Consider the following 23,928-nt stretch of genomic DNA (forward strand, 5'->3'; position numbering starts at 1 on the left):
GGAAACTTTAAAATGGAGTCAATATGTGTTTTTAAAAATCAACATGTTCATAATTTTGGAGTACAAATGGACAAAGTATTCTTGGAGTTTAATTTGGGTAATTTAAAAATTCTTTGGCTTAGCAGTACTATTGCAGGAAGAATGAAGAATGGCTTGGATAAGTGAGTTCTTAAAAAGATGGGCTTGAGCTTCAGAAATGATATGATTTCTGCGTTTAGTTTTCCCATCTCCAGGATAAAACAAACAAACAAGCAAAACCCTGGTAAATAAGTAATTTATATTTCTGTCTGGTCTTCTGTTTGTAAGCTTCACTATTCATTTCACTAACAAAATGCTTATCCTTTAATTAGAGGTATTACCACATCCCTATTAGGAAATAGAAAACAGGGATAATCAAATTCACTTGTAAAATCCCCAAGTGGTTTAATTTATTAGTGGCTCTGACGGAGTCTGAGTATGGACTGAAATAATAAAAACAATCATTGCATTAATATGATGCTTAAGAGAAACAATTCAGTCTTGATTGGTTTCATGTCACTGTAGATACTTGCCAGACTTAGCTCTAGTTTTATACGCACATGGTCTGATATTTAACTTTTCCTTTTCTTCTCTTCCTTGCCTTTCTCCTCCTTTCATATGCATACATGTTTGTTTTAAAAAATCATTGGGATTATTCAAAATAAGAGTGTGTTAGTTTGATACTGTTACCAGCCTCACCTCATTCTTGAGTCTCAAAATGCAAATTGAAACTTGCAGGAAATCACTTTAGAAAGACAGTGTTGGTTTATCTTTCAATCTTACAACATTTGAGTTATAAATTGACAGGGGTTTTGGATTTCTTTTTCCTCTTTAGGTGATTTTAGGGTGAAGGGAGAGGAGAGAATGGACTGAATAGGAAAAAAATGACAAAAACTTTAAATGGACTCTCCCCCAAAATAAAACGGACCCAAATGATTACTGGGTATTCTGTTCAGTGTATCCTTCCTACTTATTGTAAAATTTAAAAATCTTTCATTGACTGTGGTTATTTTCACACTCTGTAAATGCAGAAAATGATTCTTGCCCATAGAAATGCAGATTAATTGTGTCTAGTGCAATGCAATTGACTGTCCTGTAGATATATCTATTTTGCCTCCATTTGTAAATTTTCGGAAGATGTGGTATATACACACAATGGAATACTACTCAGCCATAAAAAAGGATGACATAATGCCATTTGCAGCAACATGGATGGAACTAGAGAATCTCATACTGAGTGAAATGAGCCATTTCTGTATTCTTATTTGACTAAAACATGTGTGGTTCTTTTAAATTTCCTTTGAATTAGTTGTAACTTTAATTAATGAGGTAAATACAATCTTTGACAAATGTTCATTTTATATTCACATGGAAATCATGGTTATTCCTTTTCTAAAATGTTCTCATTTGATTAGTGGTCACAGATAGATCTGGAAAATAATACACTAGAAGAATAAAATACTGTATAAGTAATTCTATATCAAATTAACCAGAAAGTATTTTACTTAAACACGTATTTTGGGGACAAAAAAATCATACATCGTGTTAAAAATGGTAACTCATATTATCTCCTCTTATTTATTCTGTCCTTTTTTTTTCAGTTTTGCAGAGTTGGGTCTTATCCTGATTCTGGAAAATCTTTGAGATGGTAAAATCTTTCATAAAAGGGGCAGTTACCTAAACCCAGCTGGGCATTTGGGCATCTGAACTAAAGAGGCTTTTGGATCTATGAAAAAAAAAAATTACTTCTGGGTGGGAAAGGAACTTGAAAGAGGAAAGGGAAACACATTCTGTCAACTACTTGTTTATTCAATGTCTCTCAATGAAATTCAAAGGGAAGATTTTAAGAAGCCCTCCAAACTAGTAAACAAAAAACCTTTGTAATGCTCCAAAGGGAAGGCAACCCGTTAACTGAGTCACTTCAGGAATTTTAAAATTACTTATAAAATCCAGCACACTGAGACAAACATAAAACTATTATTGAAAAATATCTTGAAAGCATAAATGTTTTGAGAGAATACTTACCCCAAATATGCCTCTACATTCATTTAGAACCACACCTAAATCAGTCCAAATAAATGAGACTCTAACTTATTGTGAAAGTTCTTTAGTCAAGGATACTTGATCTGCATGTGGAATGATGAAAATATTTCTCAACTGCTGTTGTTACCTGACAACTCTCTGGAACTGCAAATAATTCATGCTGGTTATGCAACACATATTGAAGTCTCCCAACAAAATTTCACAAAGGTGTCCAGGACACCACTCTACAAAACATCCAAGAGTGACACTTTTTGTCATGGGTCTCTCCCATCCTTAAGTGTCATGCCTGAGCTGTGAGGGTCTTCAACACTGCAAAGTGCCTGGTTATATGCCCAAGAACAGAATGGTTCTATAAGTTAAGATGACAAACCAAACAACAATTTTGGTGCAGTCACCAACACAACTATTTGAAAAAAAAATAAAATTCAGTGACTGCCTCATCTGGTACTGCTCACCAGTGAGGTGAAGGAAGCCTCAATTCTATAACCCTCTAAGGCAGTACTGGGAGAGCTATATTTAGTGGCATTTTCCAAGTAACTGATTTCATTTTCTCATGATAATAATGCCCTTTTGGATTCTTGGAGAAACAGCTTGCCTCTGTAAGAATGCCTTGGTGGCTTTCTTGCAGAAATGCTTAGGGCTAGAAGTTGGGGAAGAAAGACAGACTGCCTTAAAGGGCATATTTTTCTTTCAAAGAGACTTTGTATTAGAAGGAAATGCTGCTGGAGAGCAGAGTTCTCTCCAAGTTCCGATGAGTCAGAAAAGACTGGGCTCTTTCAACGGTAGGACCCGTATATTTGAGTATTCTGTTAAACTCGTGGTGTGGGTCTGATCTAGCTTCTTTTGATAAGGTTCTAGACAAGATCTTAGAAGGAATCTTACTAAAGAAGGGACACTACTGACCATCAGGAGGCTGTACTTGTTTAACAGTAAGAGAAAAACCATCAGAAAGACAGATAATATTGTTTGGCATCACATTGTCTTCTATTTCTGACATATCTGGTCCTCACTTATCTTGTTTTCAGTACATCCAACCCACCTCATTGTGCCTTTTTTCTTGAGTCACTTTCTCTTCTCAAGACTTTCCTGGTTCTTGTTTTTCTTTTCTGGTCACTTCCTTCTTAGGCTTCTTTTCTAGATCCTTCTCCTCTCCTCAAACTTTAAATATTGCAGTGCCTGAGGACTCAGCAATGATTCTTGGTTTCAAATACTACCAAAGTGCAGGCAACTTCTGAGTATGTATTGTCTGGTCTAGATTCTTTGTCTGAGCTTCTCATGGAAACTTTTTAAAAAATTACATTTTGCATGTTGCACTTTGAAAGGAATAAATATTAATTTAATATAATTAATCTAGTCATCAAAAATTATATAGCGCCTCTTATGTGCCAGCCTCAATTCCATGTGCTTTATAAATAAAAATGGTTAAATCCTAATAAGAACCTGATGAAATAAGAACTATTATTATCTCCATTTAATATATAGCTGACGGAAAAACTGAGGTATTAGCCACATACCTAGTAATGTTTCACGTTCGTAAGCACTACACATCAACATCTCTCCTGATTGACATGCTCACTTGGATATTTCAAAAGTATTTCCAACTTAAAATGTCCAAAATGGAACTCTTGATTTCCCTCCTCAGCATCTACTCCTTTTCCAGTCTTCTCCTTCACAGCAGTGATGCAACCAGGCATCTAATTGCTCACATGAAAAATGAGGAGTTATTCTTTACCCTCACTTCCCCTGATTCCTCACATTCAAATGATTCTCAAATTCTATTAATTCCCCCTCAAAAATATATCTGCAATTCATTTACTTCTCTCCATCTCCACTACTACCACCTTGATATAAAAACAACTATAGTAACAGCCCAAAAGTTCTCTGCTGTGTTTTAAGCATTTTTACATACTAACTCATTATAACATTGTTAGGGGATGGGTAGAATCAGAAACACTGTGAAACAAGATTACTGGTTTCCTGTTAATGGACTACCCAGCTTTCCCAATCTATCAAAGTCTATGGAATGCTGAGTCTTTGGTCTACTTTGCAGCTCCATAGAGATGACAGTTTTCTTGCAGAGGGCTGATGATGACGTAAATGTTTCTTATTCCTAATGATGGATTTTTTTTTTTTCTATTCATGCCAATGCAAAAGATTTTGTCTGGTAGAAAATAGAAACATTTCTAGATACAATTAACATTAGAACTGGTTTTAACATCTTACTGGTTCCTTCCCAATTCATGAGCTAAATAAAAATTTGACACGTGCTCATTTTATATTTACAAATTGTGATTTTATCTTTTTGAAAATTATATTTTAACAACAATCTTTTCATTCCAATTTCTAGATGATAAAATTGAGACCCAGTTATTTCCAAGGTCATCCTGCTAAATAAATGGCAGAATCAAGATTCAAACCATGGCCAGTTACTGTGGAATCCATGCTTTCATCACCTCACTGTCCTGGCTCTCAGGCTGCCGTGGAAGCCAGATCACTAACGCTAAATTGGCTCTCTCCTGGACTACCACAACAGCCATGGATCTCTTTTCTTTGTCTGTTAGCCCTTACTGAGTCAATCTTCAAGTTGTAGCCAGGGGCCTCTTACCATGGAAAGCTTTTAATTGTTCCTCCTCTACTCAGACAAAACAAAAATAAAAACAAACAAACAAACCCAAGCTTTTTTGCCAAGGTTACATTATGCCCTTATCCATCTTGATATCCTATCCTTGATATTCCTCCCAGTCATTAGCTTCCAGATACCCTAGTCATCCTTCACTTGTATAAAGATGCGTAATTCTCTATTGACTCAAAGCTTTGGCATGTGTGGGTCAGCCTCCCTGGATGACTCTCCTCCCTCCTCTCAGCTTGGAATAAGCTTTGCTCATCCTACAGGTCTCAGCTGACATGTTGCTTCTCAGAGAAGACTTCCTTGACTGCAAGACCCATGGGGGAAGCCTTACCCTGTTAGTTTATCTTAGAACACCTCTTCATTTTCTCACAACAGAGATGGGTCTTTGATAATCCTATGTGAATCTTTATGGAATAACTATCTCCTTTACTAGACCTAATCTTTATAAGAGGTAGGTTTCACATAATATATGCTCAATAAATACATTTTTTTCCAACAAATAAATGAATGGATAAATAGGAGGGTAAGAGTTGATGTTATGAGTGACTTGATACTGTGCTTATTCTTGGCCCCCAAATTTGAAGCCAAGCTAGAGAAAGAGGCAATAGGCTAAAACCTCAAAGAAACTAAATCATAGTTTTCAATTCTAGGCATTGGCATGGAAAATCCAAAGCCTTTTTCCTACTTTAGAAGTTTCTTATGATCTTTCAAAAAGTGATTGTGACTAAATTTAGTAGCTATAGTGGGTTATGTATTTATATTTATTTCTTTTTTTAAAAAAATTTTTGGACACCCTGCAATATATGGAGTTCCCAGGCCAGGGATCAGATTCAATCTGTGGTTATGACCTAAGCTGCAGCTGCAGCAATGCTGGATCCTTAACCCTCTGTGCCAGGCAGGGGATCAAACCTGTGTCCCAGTGTTCCCAAGACTCCACTGATCCCATTGTGCCACAGCAGGGAACTTATTTATTTATTTATTTATTTATTTTTGTGTGTGTGTTTTCAGGGCTGTACCTATGGCATATGGAGGTTCCCAGGCTAGGGGTCAAATTAGAGCCAGCCACAGCCATAGGCACGCCAGATCCGAGCCATGTCTGTGACCTACACCATAGCTCATGGCAACACCAGATACTTAAACCACTGAGAAAGGCCAGGGATTGAACCTATGTCCTCATGGATGCTAGTCAGATTTGGTAACTCCTTATTTATATTTCTTATTGCTTCCCTTGGGCAGTATGTGCTAGTTTCAAATTAGTCTTGATGGGATTTGGGTTATCATGTAGCTTGAGGTGAGTTTAAATTGTGTCTATGTTCTTTAGTTAAATCTCAATAAAAATGTTGTTTTATAGAATAAAAGGATTTGGGGGCAATTTTGAGCAAGAGGCTGCCTTCAGTAATTTATCCATGATTCTGGTTGAATACTGCCTTATTATATAACCAGCCACCCAAAAATGAAGATTTTGCAGCATTTTGGAATTGTTCCTAGGTTAGAGGAGCCTAGAAAGAGCTCCTATTTTTCTATCTCTTTAAAATTCAATATACACAGTGATTTGGGGAAAAGAGAAGACAGACCACTAACTGTATGTAGCAAATACAGATGGAGACAAATTACTGCCTTCACAAATAAAAACTGAGGCTATGACATTTGCTTCAGACCCATCTTTCTCTCCATTGCTTTTCTGAGCTATGCAATTTAAAAGTTTGGTTTTCCTTGAGGTTTTCTGATTATTTAAAAAGCCATGTCACAGAGACTAAAATGCTATTATAGCTTACAATGCTATCAGTGCATTTGAAGTTCTCAGCTTAATAAGAGAATGTAGATTTTAATGCATAGTATTTTTCCTGACTTTGATAAAAATCAAAAATACTGTAAACTCAGAATACTTTTCATGAACCATTTCTTCTTCACATGGAGTAGAATTAGTTTATCTTGCAATTTTGAAAAAGGTTCCTTTCCCTTAGTTCAACAAGTTTGGCAGAACTTTCCAATGAAAAGTTCAGTTCATTAAAAATGACCTTAATGGACTTAACATAGATTGGTGGTGACAGGGTCCATACTTTTTGGCACACAAGGATCCCATTAATTTGTCTTTGCCACTCTCTAGGGCTCAGCTGAGCAATAGTTCAGATTTAGCTCTGAAAGTAGCTACAGAATGAGCATTAAGCGGAGACAGTAGGAGGGGCTGACAAATTTAGAACTTCTTGGTTAGCAATAAAGGCTTTTCTAACAGCTACATAAAAATGGCTCTGTTTGCTCCCTTGAATTCGTTATTGATTTTTTTGTCTTGGTGCACGCTGGGAGCAAACTAGGGGGATCAACTGAACTGTATGCAACACAGTGTGGAGAGAGGATGCTTTTCCATCTAAGCATTTTCTAAACTTTCCTTGTTTACTTTTTGCAATTGGTTATATAGATTTCTTTTTGTTCAGATAAAGGTACCTAACTCTTGTCCCTTAGTATGAATTCTTGGCTAAATGAGAAGTGGGATGCTTATAAGTGAGTCTTCAAACAGTCTCAGAAGTAAGTAGAGAAGAGAGCAGGGAGGTGGTTTAATCGGGGAACCACTTGAATTTGGGGTTAATTGTGGTTACTTGTGGTTCTCTTATAGGCCATATGACACAACAAGTATGAGGCAGAGATAACACCTGTCTCAATTTCTCCACTTGTAACCAATTGATTTTTAAACATTTTTACTTGCTTAAATGTTCTCTAGGAAGATGAATGATGCTGGAAAAGGCCCAATCATAACCACAGTTAACACCTAAACAGAGTTTCCTGCAGACCAGGTATTTACACATTACTTAACCCTCTCAATAGCCTTATGTTGTAGATACCATTTATGTTCATTTCCCAAAGGAGGAAATTAAGGCCTATTGGGGTTAGATGACTTATACAGGGGCCCCTGTTACTACTGGGGGATCGGTGATTCATACCCAGGAGGTCTGTCTCCAGAGCCCACCCTTTTCACCACTATACACACTGCCATTCTGCATGCAGCTGTGATCGATAAAGTGCTTTTTACTCTGATTCCAGCAGGACTATTTTCTTGTTTGAACACAGAGACTCACAAACCCACCCTCCTTGCCAACTCCATAGTTGGTAGCATGATCTATCTGAAAAAAATTTTCAAATTTTATGAAATTATCTGGGGTTTCTATAGAAAAATAACCTATTTTCAACATCCAGGTAAGAATCAGTGAGGTACGTCTACTGACAAAGAATAAATTGGATCATTTCTCTGTAAAAAGATCCAATAATCTTTCCTCTAGTGCTAGTTTTGGAGTCAGAATCAGATACACATAAATTCTATCATAATCTGCCAAACATTAGTTCACATTTACATTCCCCATCCCCCAAGCTTTTCAGTGACTATTATATTCTTCTTTCATTTATTTCTCATATTTGTGCGTTATTACCATGTACTAGCTGAACTATGCTGATACTGTAGCTCAAAGGAATATATGGCAGAGGAGAGCATTTGGGAATTCAATAAATAGTTTTCCTATACTCCTTGTGAAATAAGTAACACTATCATGCTGTGCATACCTAATATCAAATGGCCCTTCTTACAAATAAGTAGCTCGTTTGTTCAATCAGTGGATGACTGGCCAATGCTCAACACTTTGATCGCAATCTCACAGTTCCTGTGGTAAGAATGCACTCAAGGTTTCTTGAGGGCAAGGACTATTGGGTTTATTTTTATAGTATCTGCACTTGGCACAAAGTCTGGTAGAGTGAGAGCAGGTGACTTATGAGTGAATTTAGCTTCTTTCATTAGGGGGTGTGAACAATTAGCAGATCGAGGGACTCTCTAAAATTACCTCAAATACGTAATCAGCCAGAGAATTTACACTAAGCATTCTGCTACTGCAGAGGATGTAAGGGATGAGAATGATCTGAGGAGAGGGGGAGACCAGAGATGAAGGAGTTAGAGAGAGATCATAATTGTTGTGGGGATAAGGGCTCATTCAGTTTGGCCAGGATGAGGCTTTAGCTCTGCCACGTGCCAATTCTCTCCCTCTCTCTCTCTCTCTCTTTTTTTTTTTTTTTTGCTTTTTGAGGGCTGCATCTGCAGCATATAGAGGTTCCTAAGCTAAGGGTCAAATTGGGGCTATAGCTGCCAGCCTACACCATGGCCACAGCAACACAGGATCCGAGCTGCATCTGTGACCTACACCATGGGTCACGGCAATGCTGGATCCTTAATCCACTGAGCAAGGCCAGGGATCAAACCCACTTCCTCATGACTAGTCAGGTTTGTTACCCCTGAGCCACAATGGGAACTCCCTTGTGCAGTTCTCAAAATTAAACACTTTTGTGGTTTTTATCCTTTATTTTTAAAATTTTTACATTTTGATGTATTGATTCATTTAAAAAATTTTTTTTTGGCTGCCCCACGTCAAATGGAATTCCCCGGGCAGGGATCTAATCCCAGCTGCAGCTGCAACCTATGCTATGGTTATGGCAATGCTGGATCTTTAATCCACTGCACCAGATCAGGGATTGAACCTGTGTCCTTGCTGCTGCAGAGACACTGACGAGCCCATTGCGCCACAGAGGGAACTCCTTTTTATTATTTAATTCAAATGCCAATCAAGTTCTGCTTGAACATATTTTCTGTTGGTTTAATTATCTGAAAATAGTTTTTCAATTTCTCAATCTTAGATGAGATGACTCGATTCTTAAGAGACATATCTGTTTACATATATATGATATTTCTTTTATTTTCTGTGGCCTGAGATTCACAAAGAATATGTAACTGAGGCAACTTGTACTGAGGATATGAACAGCAAATCTATCTGGATCCATTACTGATGTTTGATTCCCTAAATATTCTTTTGGGGAAAACATAAAAATACGTCACGCAATTAGCATTTCTAACCACTTTTTAAAAAGTATGAATTCACATTCTTAACCACTGAGTTAAACCATCTACATTCTCAGACAACTTAGTGGATATAAATATGGACTACTGTAAACATATGCTTACATATTATATATTTAAATACTATTTTCAACCAGGTAAACAAGCCATTTAAAATGACTAAAGGATCACCACAGCGACTCTTACTGGCTTTGCTTTCTGTATCTAATTCCTTGTGGGTTCTGCTCACAGAGATGCATGAGAGGAATTTCCCTTTGCCTCTTCTTGAATCAGCCCCATCACTAAGCTGATGCCATCTGGCATCCAGATATTACCGCTGCCTTCTGCCTGCTTGCTTTCCTTGTACTTCCTTTTTTAAATGGCTCACACCAAGGTTATTTATGGCAATACGTATAAAGCTTGGGTATTATGTTGCAAGCCCAACATGTTTTCCTAACCATGCAGTAAAGTTATTCACTTAAAATCTAATAAGATAACTCAAGATTTTTTAAGTACAAGATCAAAGCACATAGGACCACCCAATCCTACTTTTGAAAGAACAGCACTGTACAAGGTCTCCACCTGGTTTGATGGAGGGATGGCAGTGTTAGTCAAGTGGTCTCCCATCACTTGTTCCAAGCCATCCAAGCAGAACTCCAGGTGACTGAAATCAATCTGGGGGGACCTGGCTTCCCAAGATATTCAATTAGTCCTACCTTCCTCTTCATGGGACGATGTCATTCAAGGAACAGAAGGTCTGGAAAGAGAAAGGTAGGGCATCTAGAGCCCACAGCCCACCTTTTTCTTATGCCTGCCTCCCTCAATAGATTAAACCTGCCTAGGGCATTGGGTAACTTAGAGGCTTGAAGGAATTATGGAAATGAATAATTTCCTTCCTATTCTAAGTCAGATTAAGCTTTTTAAAGAAAGTTGACTGATTTACTTCCTGTCCATCAGCAGTATAAAGTTGTCTTTCCATGTTCTAGTTTTATTTTTGCTCCAGAAACTAAGCTGTCAAACTGCCCATGATGTATACTTGGCTTGAGGTAGTCATGGTAGTTATACAAATATCCCAACAAAGACTGAAAGGAAAAGTCTACAAGTAGGAGACAGGAAATCAAGTCAGTGATTTCTTTAGCTTCTCTCTGATTAAGGAATATAATTGTATGGCCACACTGTGGTTTTGATCCCACACCCAACAAAAGTAAAACTTCGAGGGTTTAAAAATTACCTAGAAAGCTATTCTCATATATTTGTTAGTGGAAGCAACCAACTGGCATTTCAATGGTGTGTCATAAACCTAACAACATGGAGTTCCTGTGTGGCTCAATGGGTTAAGAACCTGACATATCATCCATGAGGATGCAGATTTGATCACTGGCCTCACTCTGTGGGTTAAGGATCCAGCATTGTCACAAGCTGCAGTATAGGTTGCAGATGCAGCTCAGATCCGGTGTTGCTGTGGCTGTGGTGTAGGCCCCAGTTGCAGCTCTGATTTGACCCCTAGCCTGGGGACTTGCATATACCACAGGTATGGCCGTAAAACAAAACAAAACAAAACAAAAACAAACAAACAAAAACCCTCACAATGCTCTCATCAGCTGGAGGTAACTTCAGAGAGACACAGCTTAAATAACAGCAGAAGAAAAGTGTCTATCACTTCTCATCGCCCCCTTTCTAGTGCTGGGATGGCACCACTATTACCATCAGGGAAAGGCAGCTCTCTAGAATCTTTTGTAGACGTCTATCTCAAACCAAAACTCTTTCTGTGTTACTTGGGTAGCAGGGATTTCTATGGATTTCTCAGCTGATATCCTCAGAAGCAAGTTAACTATATTGTGTTTACGTATAATATTGTTTGTGCTTCACTGTCTAAAGTCCTTCATCCTTTAGTCTCAGTTTGGGGCTGGTCCTTGTTCACATTGTCCTGTTCAAGGAAGAGAGACAAAAATATGTTGCTTAATGGTCTTGACGCTGATTGTCAGGAAAACCTGATAAAAATATACCTTTGGATTAAGGCAAATTATGGCCACCGGTGAAAAGTCAGTTTATTTTGTTTCGTTTTATTTTATTTTTTCCTTTTTCTTTTTATGGCCACACCTGTGGCTTATGGAAGTTCCCAGGCTAGGGGTTTAACTGGAGCCTATCCACAGCCACAGCAATGTGGGATCGGAGCTGCATCTGAGACCTAAGCCACAGCTCAGTGCATCACTGGATCCTTAACCCACTGAGTGAGGCCAGGGAACGAACCTGTACCCTCAGGGACACTGACAGTGGGAACTCTGAAAAGCCAGTTTTGAGAGTAGGACTTTCACAGTGGGTTAGGAAGTCATTTTCTGCACATCAGAAAAATATACTCCTCACAAATATTCTACCTTTGTATCATATGAATCAAATACATCATATAGTCTGTTGTGAGGAAAAAAACAAAACAATGTCTAAAAGTATTTGAAATGAAGCTGCAGCTTTGTAAGATGAATCTTACTATATTAAGTACATTACCATCGTGTGACCTATGACTGATACTTATTTCAGCTATTCTATGAAACTGATAGCTGTGTTTCTATCTTCTGCATGGCATTTAGTTTAGAGGAACAATAATGCTGGTATGTAATGTACTCCCTGTTCTATAAAGTTTTAGTTATTTCTTGGCAGTCCAGTTTTCAGACTTTTACTCTAGTTTTCTTCTAAACATGTCTTGAAGTAGTTGCTTTGCAGCATATTTTTGGCTAGAGTGCTAACTAATTAATTTTTTTTTTCATTGTGAGGTTACCTAAATATCTAACATTCAATAATGGTACCTCTATCTACTAAAGACTTTAAGCTTTTGATTTTCCCATAGTATTTAATGAAACAGCTGGTGATAATATTTTTATTTAACATAAGAGGGAACAAATGATATTTGCTGCCTTATTACAGAATGCTCCATGGTAGCTGTAGCCAAGGCAAGAGATAATAGTTCTGGACCACTGTTAACTGCTTCTCTTCTTTGTATTAGTTCAGAAGTGACACCCACAGCTTCTAAACATTACTGTTTAATTTAAGCAATGTGACTTTCCTCAATTGGGGGAAGGAAAGACTTGCTGATAGTATATCATTTTTTCATTATACTATGGAGAGTAATTACAGGTTGCTCCATACATTTAGAAACTAGTCTACGTGGTTTAAAAGGGAAAGAATTAAGACCATGCAAAATTATGTTTTTAAAATTCAAAATCAATAAAAAAATAATGTGACACATAGGACCTTTTCTAGGTTCAGCACATTAAACGTTTAAAGTGTATTAAAATGTGGAAACCATATACCTTTCATTACATTATTCTATAGCTGTCATTTATTTCATTTTGGTATAAAAGTAATTATTGTTCTGAGCCTAACAGTATATATTTCCTTTGCCCAACGCTAGTACTCCAATTACAATCAATTCAGATTAATCACACCAAGATGGCAATTCCATTACACCAAGAGAAAAATTTCATAATCTAATATATGGCTACGGTTTCAATGTTGAAACTACTTTAGGGATTTTGTTAAGATTAAAGTTAAGCATAGCGTATCATAATTAGAACTTCAGTGGAAAACACTCATTACAAAATATGGTTGACCATGGTCTATATAATGCTTCTGCAGAAGCATTAAACTCTATATACAGCTTTCACTGGAGAGATATATAATAATGGGAAAGATGTTTAATTATTGGTATAAGAGGTTTCAATTTCAACTTTTTTAACATCATTCATAATTCAATATTAAACAGAATTTTGCTTTAGCCAAAGTGACAAAATATAATGTGCAAGAGAGCAGAGTTTATTTAGGTTAAAAAAAAATACCTATTTGGCTTTAAATGTATTCAAACTAAAAATGCATATAAGGAGTAATTAGCTCCAATTACATGGCATCTTTCTGTGTCTTAAACAGGACTTTAGTGGATTAAAGAGTTAATACCCCTCTAAAATGAACTGCTTCCTTCTTCTCCAGTAGCAAGAAGGCCTGTCAAGCCAGGTACTGGCAGGAGAGAAACAAAAAATTTGAAGTCTTTATACATTCACATAAAAGTTGTACTCTAATCTTTAACCACTGCCTTTCCCCCAAAGTTGTGCAATGGTTAATTGCTTTTGCTTAAAGCATTTTCTCAAAAAAAAAAAAAAAAAAAAAAAAGAAAAAAAGAAAGAAAAAGAAAGTTTAAAAAAAATGCTGCAGCAACTTCATAGCACAGAGATAATCTATGTTTTGCTTCTTGTCCTTTTAAGTAAGAAATGCATTATCTTACATATAAACTATTTTTCTGTGAAACCAAGTGACTAAGTGCCATTTCTTTATAAAAGAACTTTAGTCATTGTACCAATCTGTATTTTGGATTTCTTTCTCAATCTGTTGCTATTTCAGGTGCGATGCAAAACATACATGATTTAGATTAAAACAGGGTAACTCAGAGGAGATTCTAGTTTGCTTTAGAATTATCTAGATTACAATGATAATTTCTATTTTCAGTAAAATTTAAACTGAGTTGAATTTGGAAAACATTTCATATCCTGCACACTACACCGTGAGCTCCTGGAGGAAGGTTACCATAACATGTCTTCTGTACCACTGTATAGCACTGAGCCTGTTACTTGTGTTAAATAAATGAACCTAGAAAATCATCAATCAGAGAAACTTCTTTGGTCATTGGTGAAATTAATCAACAAAGTGCTTTCCTAAATTCTTAAAATTGATGCCACAGGAGTTCCGGTTGTAGCTCAAGAGTAACGAATCTGACTCGTATCCATGAGAATGAGGGCTCCATCCCTGGCCCAGCTCAGTGCTTTAAGGATCTGGCGTGGCCATGAGCTGTGGTGTAGGTCACAGACACAGCTCAGATCCTGCATTGCTGTGGCTGTGGTGTAGGTGGGCAGATACAGTGCTGATTCAACCCCTAGCCTGGGAAGTTCCATATGTTGCGGGTGTGGCCCCAAAAACAAACAAACAAACAAACAAAAAACAAAAAAAGCCACAGATAGGCCTATCAGTCTATTCTAGTAGAATCAATATAGTTATTGGTCAGTCTGTCTACGTTTTAATCTCTCTTCCTTGTTTCCTCTTCGGAAGCATCTGGAAAATCTGTGCCTATTGTTCTTACAGATTTCATGGCTTTAATCAAACTGAGTAGGTATGAGACTATGATCCAATGGGCAAAGACCTGGTATTCATCTGATGCCAGTCTCAGCAAGAAAGGGAAGAGAAAAGCTCATAAACTTCTGTTGCCCTTGGATATATTCCACTCCCCTTTCATTTTTGTGAGTGGCTATATGGCAAAGCGGGAAGATAAAGAATGTTAAAAGGTGTCCAGGCTTTTACATCAAATCTATGTCACATCATCAGATGCCACCTGGACCTTCTCACCTTTGGCCTCTTGACAAGAGAAAAAAGAGGTCGGATTTTGGAGAAGAGAGTAGGAACTACACTTTCATTTTCTTAGTTCACAATTGAAAAACATTTAGAGAGTGATCGTAAGTTTTGAGAAACACTGAAATTGATAAATCTCCAATTTGACAGCCCTGAAGCCCCATTTCACCCTTGAAAGAGGAGTACATTTAGTCAGGCAGACACTGCTTTCTTTAAACCAATCAGCTTCAAAAGCAAAACATCTTGTGGTTGTCAACTTACGAGGGCTCCTCTGACACAGCAGCTCCTTCTTCGAGTTCTTGAGCTTGTTTGTACCATGGCAGCTTGGCCTCTACAGGAAGTTTTTCTGAGAATTAAGTTCATGGACACAAAAGAGAAGAGGTTAGAATCAATTTAGAATTTCAGAGAAATTTTATTTTCTCCTCAGCAGTTCCTGATTTTGTACTACCTAAAAGTTATGATGTTGAGAAGTGAAAATAGAAAGTTTTTAGGTAAATTTTTGCCTGTGATGATAGCTATATGAAGAAAAAAACAGATTTGAAAAATATTTAACAACACTAGTCTCTGGTATGTGAGTCTATTATGCTGAAGAGCAAAGGAGAGTATTATGAAACTCATAATACTGGGAGCTCAATATGTGTATAAAGATTCATCAAGTTATCTTTTCACTATTACATGTTGAAAAGATAAAGTACTATTTACCTTTTAAAACAAAATACAATGGATGATATTGCGATACTTTTGTAATTCTATTGTTTTCTTTTTACCTTTTGGCTAAGTATGACCTATGCCTTAATGGTAAAAAACAAATAACTATCACTCTGAAATTCACAAAACATTGCTTTAGATATCTGACTCATTCAGTACCAACCCAAGGCCCAGTGACAATTGGAATATGAGCAACTTAAGGTCTACAACCCTTAATTTGATCTACCTATTTATCTAGCCTTGGTCAGACAGTTTGGACAAGCTTCCTAACTACTTAGAAAAAAAAAAACTGGAGAAGAAAAAGAAAGAGGGAGGTTATAACTGTTCCTATAGAAGTAACCGCCAAGATTCCCATTCTGAAATATTTCTTAGGGTCATTTATAGGAATATTTGCCTTTAGAGTATGAGCCAGTGAAGCTCTACCACCATTTTATAATACATACTTCTAAAGATGAAAGAAATATGTCTACATATGCATATTCCATAGAATTATATGGGACTTTAATGATGTTTAGAGAGCCAGACTCATTACTTGGTTGTGAAAATCCAGATTTTATTCTTAACCACAAACTGCTTTCCTTTCTCTGAAGTGGCTTGGTAAAGACGAATGAATAAAGAATCGACTGAAATTAGGGGGATCTCTTCTTATTCTCTGTGAAGCAATTATTTATGGTCAGAAAAGAAAGTGGGTGAGGAATATAAAACTGGCAAAGCCAAAAGGATCTGCTAACATTTTGAACAAAACAACATGGTTCCAAATATGCATATATCATTTTATAACTAGCCCAACTCTCCCAGATAAATGACTCAGTCAATGGAAGCCATTTACGACAGCTCAAACCATCCTTGTCTTTCAATAACAAAGCATTCAGCTTGGTATTAATAGTAGGCTTGTAATACTTTATTGTCTTTTTGAACCAAACCCTGTCAGCTGTACCAGTGGCCACTTCACCCTATATTTGAGCATGCTAATGACCCTCCAGAGGTGAAGATTACATTTGTGGAAAATATTATATGCCAAGCATATCTGTCATTACTCTAGGATATGGGACCAAAAAAATAAAACGCTGCTATTTATGTCAAAGAGTGTTCTGCCTATGTTTTCCTCTAGGAGTTTTACAGTATCCAGTCTTACATTCAGGCCTTTAATCCATTTTGATTTTATTTATGTATATGGTGTTAGAGAATCTTTTTTTTTTTTTTTGGTCTCTCTTTTTAGGGCCATACCTGCGCATATGGATGTTCCCGGGCTAGGGGTCTAAACAGAGCTGTAGCCACCAGCCTATGCCAGGGAAACAGCAACGCAGGATCTGAGCCATATCTGCAACCTACACCACAGCTCATGGCAATGCAGGATCCTTAACCCACTGAGCAAGGCCAGGGATCCAACCTGCATCCTCATGGATGCCAGTCAGGTTCTGAGCCACAACGGGAATCCCAGAGAATCTTTTAATTTCATTTTTTTTTTTTACATGTAGCTTTCCAGTTTTCCCAGCATCATTTATTGAAGAGCCTGTCTTTTCTTTTTCTTTTAAAAAATTATTACAGTTGATTTCCAATGTTCTATGAATTTCTGTTGTATAGCAAAGTGTGACCAATTATATATATACATACATATATATATATACAGTCTTTTTCTCACATTATCCTCCATCATGTTCCATCACAATTGATTGGATACAGTTACCTGTGCTATACAGAAGGATCTCACTGCTTATCTACTCCAAATGCTACAGTTTGGATCTACTAACACCAAACTCCCAGTCCATCCCACTCTGTCTACTCCCCCTTAGCAACCACAAATCTGTTGTCCATGTCCATGAGTTTGTGTCTTTTCTGTAGATAGGTTAATTTGTTCCATATGTTAGATACCAGATGTAAGTGATATCATACGGTAGACTGTTTTTTCTTCATTGTACATTATTACCACCTTTGTTGTAGATTAATTGACCATAGGTGTGTGGGTTTATTTCTGGCCTTCCTGTTCTGTTCCATTGTCTGTTTTTGTGCTATACCGTACTGTTTTGATTACTGTAGCTTTGTGGTATAGCCTGAAGCCAAGGAGCCTGATTCCTTCAGCCCTGTTCTTCTTTCTCTAGATTGTTTTGGATATTCAGGGTCTTTTGTGTTTCCATATAAATTTAGAAAATTTTTGTTTTAGTTCTGTGAAAAATGCCATTGGTAATTTGATAGGGATTGCACTGTATCTGTAGATTGTCTTGGTTAGTACAGTCATTTAACAGTATTGATTCTTCCAATCCAAGAACATGCTATATCTTTCCTTCTGTTTGTTTCATCTTCAATTTCTTTCATTAGCATTTTATAGTTTTCTAGGAATAGGTCTTTTGCCTACTGAGGTAGGTTTATTACTAGGTATTTTATTCTTTTTGATGTGATGGTAAATGAGATTGTTTCCTTAATTTCTCTGATATTTTGTTGTTAGTATAGATAAATGCAAATGATTTCTGTATATTAATTTTGTATCCAACAACTTTATTGAATTAATTGATAAGCTCTAGTAGTTTTCTGGTAGCATTTTTAGGATTTTCTATATATAGCATGTCATCTGCAAACAGTGATATTTTTATTTCTTCTTTTCCAATTTGGATCCCTTTTATTTCTTTTTCTCCTTTGATTTCTGTGGGTAGGACTTCTAAAACTATGTTGAATAAAAGTGGCAAGAGTGGGCATGCTTGTACTGTTCCTGGTCTTAGAGGAAACACTTTTGGCATTTCATTGTTGAGTATGGTGTTAGCTGTGGGTTTGTCATATAAGGCTTTTATTGGGGTTGAAGTATGCCCCTCTAGCTCATTTTCTGGAGAGTTTTTTTTTTTTTTTTTTTTGTCTTTTTAGGGCCAAGCTTGTGGCATATGGAAGTTCCCATGCTAGAGGTCGAATCGGAGCTATAGCTGCCAGCCTGCACCACAGCCACAGCAACACAGGATCTGAGCCACATCTGTGACCCACACTACAGCTCACAGCAATGCTGGATTCTTAACCCACTGAGGGAGGCAAGGGATTGAGCCCTCATCTTCATGGATACTAGTTGCATTCATTATCACTGAGCCACAACAGGAACTCCTGGAGAGTTTTTTATTATTATTATTATTATTATTATTATTATAAAGGGATCCTGAGTCTTATCAAAGCTTTTCTGCATCTATTGAGATGGTCATATGGTTTTTATTCTTAAATTTGTTAACATCATATATAACAGTGATTGATTTGTGGATATTGAAAAATCTTTGCATCCCTGGAATAATTCCCACTTGACCACAATATACGATTATTTTGATGTACTGTTGGATTCAGTTTGCTAGTATATTTTTGAGGATTTTTCCATCAATGTTCATCAGAGATATTGCCCTGTAATTTTCTTTTTTGTGTGTGATATCTTTGGTTTTGGTATTAGGGTGAGAGTAGACTCATAGAGTGAGTCTGGAAGTGTTATTTTCTCTGCAATTTTTTCAGAATAATTTCAGAAGGATAGGTGTTGACTCCTAGCAAAATGTTTGGTAGAATTCATCTGTGAAACCATCTGTCCTGGACTTTTGTTTGTTGGTAGTTTTTAAATTACTGATTACATTTCTGTACTGGTAATTGGTCTTTTCATATTTACTGTTTCTTTCTTATTCAGCCTTGGGAGACTATACCTTTATAAGTATTTTTCCATTTCTTCTAGGTTTTCCATTTTATTGGTGTAGAGTTGTTCATAGTAGTCTCTTATGATCCTTTGTATTTCTGTGGTGTCAGTTGAAACTTTCCCTTTTTCATTTCTGATTTTATTGATTTGAACCTTCTTTTTTGGGGGAGGGGAGTGCTGTACCTATGGTATATGGAAGTTCCCAGGCCAGGGATAGAATCTGAGCTGGAGCTGCAACCTATGCCACAGCTGTGGCAACACCGGATCCTTGACCTACTGCACTGTGCAGGGGATCGAACCCTTTCCTCCACAGTGACATGAGCCCCTACAGTCAGATCCAGGGAACTCCCCACTGCCTTGGTTATTAGCAAGAAGCAATATAGATAGTAAACCATAAATATATTTCTACATATCTCTATAACATCTCTTTTTGAGCAGATACATCTGATTTTTTTTCAGCAAGAGTTTTCCATTATCTTACTCAGGAGAGAATTATATCAATACAAAGTGCTTAAAAACAAGGTATAAGCATGACCCTTTGAAAGATTTTTAAAAATAATGAAGTCTATTTAGTAGAGTCTAATTTACAAAGAATAGTTACTAAGAACACTTGGGGTACTTAAAAAATATTCCAAGGAATTAAAGACAGCACTGAATACACACAACAATGATAAGACTGGTTGCAGAGCTTCTGTTAAGTTACCTTTGGGTTTATAGCAGGGAGTGGGTATGATGCATTCCTCTTTTATGTGGGGCTTGGTTTTGGGGCTACAGCCTCCGGTGTGCATTCCTCGATGGTCGATGCAGAGGACCACACGGTACCTGAGGCCCTGGCCACATGTCACCGTGCACTGGAAGGAGAATGCAAGAGAAGAGACTCATAGGCAAAGCCTTGTTTACCTTTTTTTATTTCCCACCTGAGACTTTTAAATGGCAGCTTTTACAGAAGGACTGCTGGTGGATTTATACCACTTATTTCCAGTCATGGGGTCTTTGCTCTATTTGGCTATTTCAGGGTGAAGCTGGCTGCAAAATTAATCACTAGCAATTTCTTAGTTTTGGATTAGTCAGTCAGCATTTTTAAGCACCTACTGTGTGTAAAGTTCCAAACCAAGCAGTAAAAAGAAGAAAAGAAATTGTAGAGTGTACCCAATTTTGATTAGTATTTTAATTTTATTTAGTCACTTTGCTATTGACTGGTATGTCCTAAATATGGGAAATGCCAGCTACCATGTGGAGGTTAAAAAAAAAAATCAGTTTCTGGAGTTCCCGTCCTGGCTCAGTGGTTAACGAATCTGACTAGGAACCATGAGGTTGTGGGTTTGATCCCTGTCCTCGCTCAGTGGGATAAAGATCCAGCGTTGTCGTGAGCTGTGGTGTAGGTCGCAGATGTGGCTCAGATCCCGCGTTGCTGTGGCTCTGGCGTAGGCCGGCAGCTACAGCTCCGATTAGACCCCTAGCCTGGGAACCTCCATATGTAGCAGATGTGGCCCTAGAAAAGGCAAAAAGACAAAAAAAAAAAAATCAATTTCCATCATAGCTACTTTATATTACAGCATGGTTGACCCAATTGATTAGGTGACATGGAAAAAAAAACATTTAAATAAACTGATTCAATAACCAGATGTAGACAACATCTGGTCTATACTCCTGGGAGCAAGTCTAGATAGAGAGAGATGCCACAGCTCTGATCTGCTGCCACAAAGCCACAAGGCTAAGGGCATTGCCTTTTGCCATCTCTGTGCCGAGGGCACAATGGCTTATCTCTTTCTCCTTCAATTTCCTTTGCCATTTCAAACCTTTTTGCACTAGCAGCCAGGAACCCCTCAATAATATTAATTATCCCCCTTCCCTCCATTCTAATTAGGTTGCTATTTTCCTTTTATCTTTTTGCAATGAATAATGTACATAGTTTTTTAAATATATATAATTTTATTCTTCACCCACCCAAGACACTGTTTGGATATAGGCAAAGTATAAAAATAAAAAATGAAACCAAACTTTTGGTCTACTGAGCTTGATCATCAGAATAGCTTACTTAACTTCAGGCTCAGTCATTCAGCCTCAACTACTCTTGACAGGCATTTGTCTCCCCTTGCCACTTAAGGGAACCTTATGGGGAGCCATAGATGCTTCTTCAAGTAACTTGAAGAAAGATGTGTGTGTGTGTTTGTGTTTGTGTGTGTGTGTGTGTGTGTGTATCTATATATCTATACATAGATATATATGTAATTTTTTTTCTGCTCATTTACTTTTGGCTATGCTCAATTTGCAGCAAGCGCTAAACCCTTGCAAGGGATAGGCTTCTAGACCTTTCAAGTGGAGAGGTGGGGAACTGCACAGGATGGCCAGTGGGGTCATGATGAGGAGAGGGAAGAGTGGCCTTACTCTCCTAATGAACAAAGAAAGAAGGCACAGTTACCGGAGACCACTCCTGTGCCAGCCATTTAGGGCAGTCAAAAATGTTGCAGGGCTGCACGATGGGCATCTTAGGGGTGTACATGCATTTCCACTCTTCCACTGAGGTGACATGCCCCTGGATGTCCTCCTCCACACAGGAAACTGCCCGGCTCTGGATGCCCCCCCCACACGAGGAGGAGCACGCGGTCCACGGGGTGGCCTCCCACCTACAGAAGCAAGGGGAGTCATCAGGGCGGACACGCACACTGCCAGCCTCCTCAATGAACTTTCCCACCAACCCCGTTCCCAGTGCCCATTGGGGCATCAGGTTTTGATAGGCTATGGTCCAGAGAACCAAGAGCAAGCTACTGCCTGAAATCTGATGAGTCAGAGAGAAGGGTTCAGTGCTGGCAGAAGTGCTCTGTAATCGCTGAAGCTCTACACATATGTAAGACATTACTGCTTGAGAGCTGTCTACAAGGATATCTGTGGTGTCTGCAAGCTACTCAAAAGAGGGCTGTTTCATCCTTACAGTTTCAATACACATTCTGTGTGTGTGTTTGTGTGTGCATGTATATAATACTTACATTATTGTGTATTTTATAAATATATATTCTGCATCTATCTATCTATCTATCTATCTATCTATCTATCTCTATCTATCTATCTATCTATCTATAAATATCTATCTCAAGACTGAAACTGGTTAATGAGTCAACACTAATAGTTTGTACTTGGGCTCATACTTTCCATTTTCTTTATTTTTATTTTTTATTTTTTATTTGTTTATACTTTTCATTTTCAATATAATAGTTTATTACTCAGCTTCTGGATACTTTTGCATGAGGAACACATGAAAGATCAGGGTTTACCAAACACTCTTTCTCCCTTCCTTCTACAGTCATCAATTTGCGACTACGTGGATTCAGTGTAATTCTAAGGTTCAAAGTGTACCATCATTAAAGAGCCAGGATGTTACTATAGGCAATATCTACTTATTCCCTAAGTCTTGGGGGTTATTGAAAGCTAGCATTCCTCCAGTAAAGAACTGAGACTGCGAAGAAGTTTGGTTTTGGTCGAAAGGCTGATGACATTAGAATCTATAGATACAGTAAAGTAAGGGGAAAAATAACAACATTGTCAATACCATTTAAGAGAAATTCATTGACTTTTCAGATCTCTATACAGTTCTAAAGCATTTGGGACCAGATACAGAGAGATATCTTTACTGATTCTTTTCTCTCTTCCTGTAGATTTAGAGGATTTTTAAAAATAGAAATATTTTTAAAAATAAAAACTGAATTTTAAAAAATATAAACATGGGGACTGGGCTTGCTTTTCTTGCATATATAGTCTGCTTGTTGATGAGGATTTCTAAGAAAGTTTTAGATTTCTACTAGAATTCTGAGAGAGATCATTTTAATGAGAGAAAAAAAATGTTGCCAAATTTATCCACTTGGATACTTAAGTTTAAAAATACCACACAGGCATACCATGGAGACATGAATTATTCTCTAGGTAGAATCTCATGTACATGGTGAGCCTGACTTCTCTTCTGCCTAAGGCTGGATAATGTGTGTTTCCCAGTTACAGAGAGTTTTCCTCCACATTTTCTCTGCACTGTTGAAGCCCAGGCAATGACTGTTATCTTTACTGCCAACAGCCTAAACATGCTGCCAAATACAATATTTTCCTATGCATACTTCCCCAGGAGACATATTATAAAATGTTATTATGGGGAAACTGAGGCCCTCTGTTTAGCCCTTTGGAGACTTTCTGTTCCCTTTCAAGAGAAGGAAGCAGCTCTGTAGAGAGTTTCTCTTCCAAAAGGGTAAGACCAATTCTCATTGGTCTCCATGTAAATCTCTGGAGAGCTTCCCTCTGGAGGTGAAGAGCAGGTCTGATTCAGACTGAATTTGGGCTGAAGGTATATGTACTAATTCACAATGGACTTGATCTGACATTGAACTGGGAATATGTTGATTGAATGGACATTTAATCTCTTAGAACATTAAGATGCCATAAAAGAGCACTTTCTAATTGGTACTCTAACATCCCTGAACTTGTCCCTTCTAAAGAGAGAGAGTGATTAATTTCTGTCTCAGTACTTGGACCTGGTCCATACTGTAATTTCATAAACAGTCATAAGTATGCTTTTCAATGTCAGTGATCACAGAAGACAAATGATGCCACTATTATCATAAGTATTTATAGTATAGTTCCAGCAGTCACTTA

At 37.5% G+C, this 23,928-nt stretch overlaps 1 protein-coding gene across 28 annotated transcripts in view; it reads right to left on the reverse strand.

Moving 5' to 3' along the window:
- The window catches only part of ADAMTSL1 (ADAMTS like 1), a 1,005,193-nt gene that overhangs the window by 233,491 nt on the left and 747,774 nt on the right, over positions 1-23,928 (reverse strand). For 17 of the 28 annotated variants that reach the window (XR_014821138.1, XR_014821132.1, XR_014821112.1 and 14 more), the window contains 3 exons: positions 21,716-21,920; positions 19,997-20,144; positions 15,204-15,288 (listed from right to left, as the gene is read on the reverse strand). Coding sequence is in view for 17 of the 28 variants with exons in the window: in XM_084984414.1 (XP_084840540.1) it covers positions 15,204-15,288; positions 19,997-20,144; positions 21,716-21,920 (438 nt within the window). In the remaining 11 variants the exon portion in view is untranslated. The remainder of the gene's footprint in view (positions 1-15,203; positions 15,289-19,996; positions 20,145-21,715; positions 21,921-23,928) is intronic. The other 11 variants (XR_014821152.1, XR_014821150.1, XR_014821151.1 and 8 more) reach the window with 1 other exon arrangement.

Source organism: Sus scrofa, chromosome 1, assembly GCF_054392235.1.
Source record: "Sus scrofa isolate SSC_HxYL_T2T_F1_AM1 chromosome 1, Sscrofa_HxYL_maternal_Yorkshire_Landrace_v2.0, whole genome shotgun sequence".
Lineage (NCBI taxonomy): Eukaryota > Metazoa > Chordata > Mammalia > Artiodactyla > Suidae > Sus > Sus scrofa.